This window comes from Stegastes partitus, unplaced genomic scaffold, assembly GCF_000690725.1.
Source record: "Stegastes partitus isolate 25-593 unplaced genomic scaffold, Stegastes_partitus-1.0.2 Scaffold1250, whole genome shotgun sequence".
Classification (NCBI taxonomy): Eukaryota; Metazoa; Chordata; class Actinopteri; family Pomacentridae; genus Stegastes; species Stegastes partitus.
Window position 1 is genome coordinate 152,581 of NW_007578981.1, and position 10,827 is coordinate 163,407.

The 10,827-nt window shown below is 43.2% G+C and overlaps 1 protein-coding gene across 1 annotated transcript; it reads right to left on the bottom strand.

Annotated features, from left to right (window-relative positions):
- Window positions 1-877: 877 nt before the first annotated feature.
- Window positions 878-9,122, bottom strand: LOC103369162 (alpha-1,6-mannosylglycoprotein 6-beta-N-acetylglucosaminyltransferase B-like). The gene is made up of 13 exons (XM_008297806.1): window positions 9,084-9,122; window positions 7,891-8,064; window positions 7,626-7,793; window positions 7,329-7,498; window positions 6,972-7,103; window positions 6,379-6,512; window positions 4,341-4,483; window positions 4,013-4,168; window positions 3,171-3,317; window positions 2,944-3,060; window positions 2,748-2,822; window positions 2,192-2,352; window positions 878-1,076 (listed from the first exon to the last, which is right to left on the bottom strand). Exons 1-13 carry the CDS (start codon window positions 9,120-9,122, stop codon window positions 878-880), a joined length of 1,815 nt encoding a protein of 604 aa, XP_008296028.1.
- Window positions 9,123-10,827: the final 1,705 nt, after the last annotated feature.

Below are 10,827 nucleotides of genomic sequence, written 5' to 3' on the forward strand. Positions count from 1 at the left end.
TGAGGGGGTTTCCTAAGTCAGAGATGGTTGGGAACCAATGGTTTATATGACAGTATAATCATGGTCATATGGCTGTGACCTCCCAAAGGGATTCAAAGGTTATCCATGATTCACTCAGATAATGAGCCTCATCACTTAGGCTGTCACCCGCTCTCCTTTGAGGCCCAGGCTAATATCTGCAGCCAGCAAAGCATTAAGGAGCTACATGAGTTGCAATCCCATGCAACGTTGACCACCGTGATACATTACTGTAATGCAATGAATAACTAGCTAATTATTTATCATAATGCTGAAGTTCACTGTGCTGTGTGTGATCTGGAGAAGAGAAGTTAAACACTGTGAACTGAACCACTTTAGACTCGCTGTTGCCAATTCCCACCTAATTTAAATACATCTAAAGGAATTTTCCCTAAAGTGCATCTTGGATTTTGTTAATGACTATTTGCTTAAGGGATCAAGGAAAAGCTACAGCAACAAGAGGGATTTCATTTGGCCTGGCCTTGAATTCATCAGCCTTCAACATTTCAAGTGCTTCTGAAATGGAAATCAATCACGGTTGCTTCCTGAGTAATGAACGTCATTAAAAAAACAAAACAAGCTATTGTCCAAACAATTGCATAGGACAGTTCTAGCAGTGCAATAACTAATTAAATGTTACGGGTGCTGAATGAAATGATTTTCAGTTGAGTATGTAAATATAAATAAAATATCTCCAACTCTATGACATCCACAAACAAGCTTTCCTTAGCTTTGGCAGGACAGCTGGCTCCCTTTGGCTGAGAATCTTTACCTGTACACTATGCATTGCAGACAGCTCTTTGGTGCCATCTTTTCCTCTTGTCTCCCATCAATTTCCTGAGTTCTTCCATAGCGTTGCTTAGAGGCAGTCAGGGCAGAGTGCGACCTGTCCAGGCAGGTGAGCTCTGCAGGGACACAGTCTGCGGTATGAAAGGTCAGAACCGGCACAACTGAACAGCAGAGGCTCCAGCTGAAGGCCACAGTGACGACCCCAAGGGCTGTAGGAAGGAAACAGGTGGTTGGTCTCCTGAACCGTGCTGGAGCAACCAAGTCCCAACCTGCAAAATGGAAAGCAGGGATAGTTTGATTTCTATACAGTGCATCTATCAATTTACTGGAGCTTCTTTTAGTATTTATTTAACATTCAAACGCACTGGATGAAGAGCACCAGCATCTCAGACCGAAACAAACTGGTGTGTAGTGGATATATGAGGTGTGTCAGAAAAGTTTCAGGACTGGTGTCACAAAACATATGTTTCAAATCCAAACTACAAACTACCAGTTTTCCCCTTCAGACGATCAACTAGCATATCTACAAAGAGATCCTGCAGCATTTGCTTCGTTTAGTGCATGAGAAGAAGCGATAGTTGTGGCAGGACAAGTCGAGGCTGCTTCTCCATGACAACGTGCCTGCTCACAACGCCCTGAGCATCCCACAGATCCTGGCTGAGAAGAACATCGCTGTGCTGGAGCAACCTCCCCACTCACCCCACCTGGCTCTGTGGGATTTGTTCCTCTTCCTCAAGCTCAAGGGGGTCATCAAGGGGATCTATTTTGAAGACGTGGACAACATGAAGATGGCTGTGAAGACAGAGGATCCCAAAAGAATCCTTCCAGGAGTGCATGGTGGTGTGGTAGAGAAGGCTGGGAAAGTGCGTTACACTCGAGGGGGATTACTTGAAGGGGAAACCTTGTAGTTTGGATTTGAAATACATCTTTTGTGACACCAGTCCTGGAACTTTTCTGACACACCTCATAGACTGTACGGTATGGAAACAGACACACACAGACCAGAGCAGAACAAACAAAAGAAAGCAGAGGAGATCTGCAAAACAGCAGAGGATACTTTCACACCGAGCTGAAATGAAAGTGCAAATAAATTAGGTAAGTTAGTACATGTGAGTCTCTCCTGTTGAAGCTGTTTGCCCTCCTCACACTTATAAAATGGCCAAGCTTAACACTGGACTGCACTTTTGCTGTTATAACGCAGTGCAGAAGGTCACTCTCAGCCTGTTTATAAGTTTGCATCGTGCATATTGCATCTTTGACTGCCATAGATGCTACATAGGACCATAAGCATTCAAACTGTTCATACCTTCCTCTTGGCCTCTTTCCAGATGTAAACATGTATAGTGTATAATGTGTCAGCAGTGGATCTATGCTGACTCCTTACCTGCTAAACGCAGCAAGGGTGTTGAGGTGGTGAAAGAGAGCTGGTTCACAGAAGAGGGAGGAGCGTCGGCACACACTCACACAGGACTGACCAAGTGGACCCAAGTGCACCCTGAGAGCGCTTTCTGGTGGCCAAGTAGGCACAGATTTACTGCAGAAGTTCTTTTTTGTAAGAAATGGAAAGTTGACAGTGTTGAGAGCAGGAAGTGGATAGTTTCACTGATATCTAAACAGTGCAGCAGATTGTAAATGCCTTGAGTCAGAAATGTTACTTTTGTCCTAATTTAACTACATCCTGTACACTCTGGAATAAAGAATTACGAGACTGTAAGTAATTATTGCAAAGTTAATTTAGAATAGAAGTGTGGTTCAGGATTAGCATTCACCTTACAATATCAGAGATGGGTAACACTTTTCATAAAATGCCAATGTCACACAGTTGCACAGGTGAAACTTTACATTACACACTTCATAACAGTTTGCATAAAACGTGACTCTAATTTAGTCGGGAGCTCCCAGTCAGTAACATTATGCCGGCTCTCCCTGCTTCTCTGTACCTGGTGAGTGATGTAACCATGAACCCGCTCCAACATTCCCACACAAGTGAACTCTTGAGGAGTGAAAGACTTCACCTGCAAAAACATACACAAACACTTGTATTCAGCGCTACTGTAAGTGGAACCTGGGGAAAATAAGATGTGTGTCTGCATTTACACAGTTGAGTTGTAGTTGTGTTTGTTCAGTGGAAGCTACCTCGGTGCTCAGAATAGCTCTGACTGCCTCCCGTATGTCGGTGCTGTTGGTCACATTCACGGTCCACACGTATGGTTTACCGATGAATTCTTCAGCATAAGGGTGCTGGGAGGAAATCTAAGATACAAAGTTACTGACTGTTGTTGAAGTTCTTCAGAATACACATTCAAATATATATTTAAGAAACTGATATACATGTTATAAACTACTTTTGAGGAGTTAGCTACCTGTCTCGTGGTGGGCTTCCCCTTGTAGAAGTCGTTGTTGTCTGATGAGTGTGGAGGGTCAAAACGTGGCTGAAGGAAGACGCAGCCCAGAGCTATTGCCTCGATAGGAGCTGGACCCTCATAGGGGAACCCAAGACCCACAAATAGCTGCATGGAGGGAGGGAAGACATACTATTTTCTTAAAGGTCCCTTATTGCGCACATCTTAAGCAAATTAGTCGCATATGTCCTCAGATTGCACCTTTTTCCACTGAAAATACTGAAAAGATGGTTTATTTCAACATAACTGTATCACCGTTGGTTCAGGGGCTTTAGATCTAAATGTAGTTGCTGAACACTCTCTCTGCATCTGGGATTAAAAACATGAAGAAAACCCATTGACGACCTTGTGGCCAATGCAGATGTGAATGAGGACATTATTCTTATTCTAACTTTCTCTATGAGTGATCATTTTTGCATAGAAATAGCATCAAATTCACAGACCTAACGGACTGCATTTTAATCCCAATTTCAAACTTGTTTCATTGCCTCACAACAGAGACAGAAAAATATGTAAATAAAAACAGCTTTATTGGCAATCTGGCTGTATTAAAATGCAGTAAATGTGAGCACAGAGGACAGGACAGAAGCAGGTAGATGTACAGGGCTGACACCACATGAGTTTAGGCAAAATTAAAACAAATATCTCAGTCTTTGTTAATTAATTAAAATCTGTCTTTAAGTTTCCATAACGGACCTTTTAGTAATAAAATACGAACAACATAAGCAGCTATGATGATCTATTTAAATAATTTACTGGCTTTCTCGAGTTCAGCACTATTCCGTGCTCGACTCTTATCTGACCTTAGCCCTGCGGAGAAGTCGTAGGAAGTGTTCCTGAGTCAGCAGTCCGTGATTTCTGATGAAGCTGGGTATATTTGAGGCGTGTCCCGGTGGCTGGTAAACTGTAGCGTGAGTCTCCAGTTCCTCGCTGATCACCTTCACATACTCAGATTTACCCTGACACACACACACACAGAACACTTAAACACAATTATTTTTAGAGAAATCTTCACCACCATGTAAAATCTTGCAGTATCTGGCTCTTCTTTTGGTTTTGTTTTGTTTTGTACATGTATTTGTACCTGCAGTCTTTCTACACACATACTTCTTCCTGTTTTGGCCATCATACCTGCCACATGTAGTCCTGTTTTCCGTACACGACTGCTATCCTTTCTTTCCCGTAGCTCTCTGGCTCGAGCTCGTCCTCCCTCACCTCCTTCCTCACTGCCTCTTCACTCACAAAGCCCAGGAATGAATTATCAGGAGTATGAGCTGGACACAACAGAACATAGAGAAGCTATAAGCAAATTCAAAAAGAAAAAAAGAAAGAACCCAGACAACTGCTAGAACTAAAGCGGTAAGTGTGTCCACATCTCTCCTTGAGTTTCCAAGTGATTATAAACTATCTCTTTTAACTTGTGTCCCCAATTCAGTGCTTACTTTAACCAGAATGTGATCAAAGATGATGAGCACCACTGAAGATGACGCAAAAAAATAAAATAAAATAAGCTGAGTGCAGAAAACGCGATTGAAGGATTGCAAAATGACATTTGGCCACCAGTACTGACAACACATACCAAGACTGCAGATGAATAACAGTTTATATTAAAAATTCTGTGAGAGAGGAAAAACATACTGTGCTGTATAAATCATCTTGTAAAGGAAATGAGAACTCTACATATATGAGAAGGTTGGGTGTTTGGATAGGCAGCTGCCACCCTGCTGCCCTCTGACACCCTGAGGAAGGTGTGAGAGATGAGTATTTACTTTAGTAGGAATGTGCCAGCAAAGGTGTGTGTTCAAGCATCGATTTGAGTTCTGTAACATGTGTATGTGTGTGTGTGTGTTGTGTCCTCTCCTTCTCAAGGTACTTGTTTAAAAGACTTTTGCCAAATCTCCTCTTATTCACCCTGCGCAGAATTTCCTGCTGGCTTCTTTTCAGCCCCACTTGTCTCCAACGCCTGTCTAGGTTCACCACTTCACACAGACACCTATCAGATTAGCAGCGATATGCAATGAAACGCTGATGTGATCATGCAGCATCTGGGGGGTTGGAGGAAAAAAAAAGCTAAGAATTGATGAAGTATCTCTAGTTTCTTGGCTGCAGTGTTTGCAGCTCTGCTCCATCTGCTTGTCTGTTTAGCTCGATCCCTCAGTCGACTATCTTCCTCCGCTGCTTTGCAAAACAGGAGCATAAACACTCGCCCATTCTTTTCTCAAGCTTCTTTCCTTTCGTTCCTTCTTCCTGAGTCTTTCTTCGGTTTTGTTTTCTTTCTTTCTTTCTTTTTATCCCTCTCACATCCTCAACTAACAGCCGTCTCTCTCACACACACCCCCCCCCCCAGCAGGACAAATAAACAGTGTTCTAGGCTGAGGGATGAAGAGTGGCTCCCGGCCCAGTGCTTCCAGCTTGTCTCCATCTCCCGGCAGGGTGGGGAAGACGACAGGGAGAGGTGTTGGAATGAAAGCTCTGTCTGGGCACCAAGTTCATTTACGCTCAGCTATTAATCCTCTCACTGTGACGACGCTAAGAGGGGTGTGTGTGAAAGATAAATATAAACGGTCACAACATTAAACCCACAGACAGGTCAAGTGAATTACTCTGATCATCTTGCTACATGGGCTGCAAGGTGGCTCGGTGGTTAGCACCATCGCCTCGCAGTTAGAAGATACCCGGTTCGCGTCCCAGTTAGGACACCTGGGATCTTTCTGCGTGGAGTTTGCATGTTCTCCCCGTGCAGCGTGGGTTCTCTCTGGGTTCTCCAACTTCCTCCCACAATGTCCAACAACATGTTGAGGTCAATCGGTGATTCTAAATTGTCTCTAGGTGTGAATGTGAGTGTGCTTGGTTGTCTGTCTCTAAGTGTAGCCCTGTGATAGACTGGTGACCTGTCCAGGGTGTCCTCTGCCTTCACCCTGTCAGCTGGGACAGACTCCAGCCCCCTAGTGAGGATTAATAAATGTATAGGTATAGAGTATGGATGGATCTTGCTATATCTCAACCTTTTTAGAACATCCCTCCCCCCTGCCCTGATGGGACCCTTACAATACTGAGCAGGTAGTCTTAATTTTGTAGCCAGTTAGTGTGTACATGTATCTCGTGTAAAAGAGACACATGTACAGAAACATAAATACATAAACATGCACAGACAAACATGTAGACTTACGGAACATGGTCATGTACTGCAGAGGCTGAAGACCCCAGCTGCCCCACAGTGTTTTATATCCGTGGCTATGAGCATAACTCGCCAAGTTGAAGGCTGGTTCGGTTCCAAATGAGTCCAAGATCCTAAAGCGGCACCTAGAATGATTTTAAAAGTATTTGTCACAAAATTTCTATCACATGTATAGATAGATGTACTCATCCACGACAAGTTTACCAATTCAGCAGTGACTGCATGGACACAAACTACTGCACGTAAAGCTGCCATCATCATGTTACTTGTCTGGTCTGGATGTGCTGGACAAATATCATGGTGGAAGAAACTGTAATGTCACAGTTTGCCTACTTCACCTCAAGAAAAAACTCACTGTTACACAAGCTACATAAAACAATCACAAGAAGAGACATGGGACATTTTTTTACATGATACAAATCTGAACACAGATGGACCTCTGCAACTACATGTGATAATGGTGGAGGTCAAACTTGTCAAATCCTTTCAAAATTCAAAATCATGTCTTGATTACCGAGTTAGTAAAGTATGGTTCCTCAAGATCATTTAGGAACAATTATGTATGTAGAAAACTGTGGTCGTACTGGTAATGCTGGAAAGCCAGTCCCATGGCTCCCTGGAGATGAGCAAGGCCGTGGTAGTCGGTGTAGATGAGGTCGAAGGTGAGGGGCCTTTGGATTGGACAACTGCCTCGACCTGGAGCAGCACCTATGAAGCTGGACCAGTTACAGCAAGCACACATCAGGTTTAAGAAAAGGACACCATGGATGCTATCTGCCGCTGCAGTTAAAGGTGTCAGAGCAGCTGGGTAGACAAGTTCTAATAAGTGGACTCGCCAAGATGTATGTATACATTGACTTCAACGCCAATTAACCAATTAACTACTAAAATGTTGTTACATATAAATCAAGCAGCTAGTGGTTCAGGACGGTGGTAGTAACCTGGAGAGTTGGCGCTGTGAGGTGCTGAAGGTCAGGTTGTGGCCCAGGATTGTCAGACAGGCACTGAGGTCAGCCCACTGGACCAGCTCTCCCAGAGGACCTCCTCTCTCCACCATGGCTTCAAAACGCTGGCCAACACTCCCAGCCAGGGCCCCGGGGTAAAGCAGCACCTGGAGTTTGTAACAGCATGTAACCAGGTAAACACAGCAGAGTTGTGATTTGCTTAAGGTTGTGTATACTATGATGCAAGGTGTTAGAAAATACGATTTAATAACTCAGGTTGTGAGTGTAAAATACCCTCATCTGGGTTGAGCTGGTCCGATTGCTGCTCTGCTTCATTCTCAGACCAGCTTGTATCCACCGCTCAGACATTCTTTCTACTCTGGACCGGATGAACTTCATTGCCGAACCGCTGTCATTGCTGGTCGCCTCAAACAGCGGCCTCAGAGTTTTGCGTATCTCAGCCTGTGTGTGATCATAGTGTGAGATCTCAGAGGATTATAACTTGAACTGAATCATTCTACAGTAATAAACAGTGACACAACCCGAGTCAAGAAGATACCTTTTCTCTATCAGAGCCAGGCTTCTGATGCCACGGCAGCGCAGAGTGGTTCCTTCCAAGACGATGGGGACAGAAGTCTTCTATTTGGCTGAGGTAAGTCAAGATGGAGCAAGTGGTACCATCCACCCCATAAAACGCATAACAGGGGTCTGATTGCCAACGGGCCTGCAGGAACTACAAGACAAACAACTCAACTCACTGAACCCCAAAATCCACTGGTGGGTTCGAAATGCTTATTATCTCTTTTTTTTTTAAAATTGACAGTATTACATTGTTTATCACAGCCAGAAACCGAAAAAACAAAAAGAATCATTGGATTTTTTTTAACCCTCTGACAGTCCCTGAAGTAATCATAAATGAGGTGCAGTTTTATTGAAAACCTAAAAAAATATAAGCTTGAAAGGGGGACATTTTAGCGAAATAACTTTCTGGGGAAAAAAATGGCTAAAAATAAACATTTGTTCAACTCAGATTCTGTTCAAAACAAAGTTCTGCAGCACAACCAAGAAGTTGTTTGTGGCCCAACAGTCACATGACAAAAATTCAAGAACCTCTCAGCTGAACTGCAGGGAGTGTAGGGGACAAATATTGAATGAAATTAAAAATGCAAATAGTCTTTTTTTCCAGTATTGATGACATATGTGGACTCTTGGAACAATGGCGTGCATATTACAGGTATTACAGCTTTTTTTTTTTCAATTTTTGTAAAACAATAATGAAAGAAATATCACTTTTATTTCCCCAAGTTTATGGCATTATTGCTGTGTCATTTTCCACAGAAGACATTTTTGACTGTTCTCTCCTTCTAGCCATGGTTGTGCTGTGTCCATAAAGGTGCAGGACTTTATACTGCACTGAAAAATGAGCCCACAGTGAGTAAAAATGTGACAGGAGCAAAAAAAATGAACAAAACAGCTTAAGGATCAAAGGTTTAAAACAACATGAAGCACATTTTTGGCTATGTAAGCTAATTCATAATGCACATTAGTTCAGCAGCTCTTCAATATCGAGTCCATGCTATGCTTAAGTTTCCAAACGGTATTTCCACATTCAGCTCAAACTTCCTCGTATACTTGGAATTTGGAATATTAAACTTAAATCTTTAAATCAAGGTAAGCACTTCAATACAACCATAACAGTGCATAAAGAGAGCCATGAGGCTTGTGCTACCACATACATTCTCGCTTTCTCACCTCCACTTTCTCTGCACACACAGGATACGCAGGATCCATTGGCACCTCACACTTCTCAATGGGCCCTGTGGGTAAGATATTAGCCACCCGTCACACAGTTTTTCTTTGTGTGGCCGTTTTTTAATGCATCATTATTTTACAATTCAGTAACAAGAAGTACATTCAGAGCGGTTAATGAAGAACAGTGGACAATAACTTTGATATACAGCCTCCCGACTGCAACGTGCACAATGAATAGCAGCCACCGGCGTGATGTGTAGCGCAGCCGAGCCCGTGCAGACTAGAGGCAGTGTGTTCTCAGAGGCCCTTTCCCGTAAGCCCCCCCACCATCTTCTAGCCAATGTCAATCAACTGGAATGAACACACACACACACCTGACCCACCTGCCTCCTACCAAACATTCCCATTTACAATGCTCGCCTTTGCCAAAATACACAGTCCTTAACTGTGTAAAACAACCTAGTAAAAAGGGAAAGAGGGAGGGAGAAAAAAAAGATAAGAAAACCTGCAGGCAGAGCCGAGGTGTGAACGGCTAGAAATGGTGATGTGCTATAGGAGCGCAGCAAAAAGAAAAAAAGCTCTGCAAAAACAAGAGTATGAGTAGACAAGTTGGTGAAAGGACTCCTGGGTAATTCAGTCGTATTTTATGGGTGTGAGGTAATGTGAGAGGAAGAGGGTGGAGGGGGGGCGAGCAGGCTGGTGATGGGGAAGTGTGTGTTTTGCGTGCAGGCGGGTGGCATGTGTGTGTGTGTGTGTGTGTGCATACTGTCTGCATGTCCACAAGTGTGCACACATGCATGGGATGGATGTCTGTGTGGCCCAGACGTTAAGAATTCCCTTTTTCAAATATCGCACACCTACTCATCCCCGCCACCCACCTACACACACACACACACACACACACACACACAGTCACACACACAAACAAGGCATCGCGTGCCAACCGCCGTGCGTAACCCGACTCTCACCTGACACCTCGCAGGAGGGTCGGAGCGGGGATGTAAACTTTTTTTTTTTCCCTCCCGGTTGATCAGCTCTGGCTCCGTGGGACTTGTTAAACCTCTATTCAAGGACTTCATCCCCCATAACCACCTGTACCCACTGCCCTTTAACCCCCCTATTCACACCCTCTATTATCACAGCTTGTTAATTTCACTGTGTGGTTAACCTTTACTAAGGCTATGAACCGTGCTTTTGGCTTGGAGTATCGCACTACCGCAGCAGGCAACCGCAGAGGAGTTTGCAACCAGTCAATTATAGGAGCTGGCGACATGCAGGGAGGAATATATGGTGTAGCCTGAATGTAAAAGCACATTATATCTGCAACAAACCTTAAAATGTCTGCTTAAAGGGAATGAATGAGCTGCTTTAAGTAAAGGACACTAAGATGTGTTTGCAAAGCTTCACTCCTGTCTGTTAATTCTCAATCTGCTGAAATCAGATTCTTCATGCTCAGTCCTTAAAGTAAAAACACACACGAAAAAAAGGCTTTTCTTTAAATGATATTACATCTTTCATGAATTTGAAAATGAAAGAAATTCAATTGTAAATATGGGAAAAGTTAAGTAAGTTAGTTGGGATGTTTTTGTTTGTTTTTTTAGGAAGCAAGAATGTTTCTATTCTTTAATTTATACTTTATATTTTTTTAAGATGCTTAAAGAAAATTAATAAAAATGTGGCTCTCTCATCTGTCACATAAAAAACATATCAACGCTGCAGGATAGCTGCAATAAAGTTATCTTTG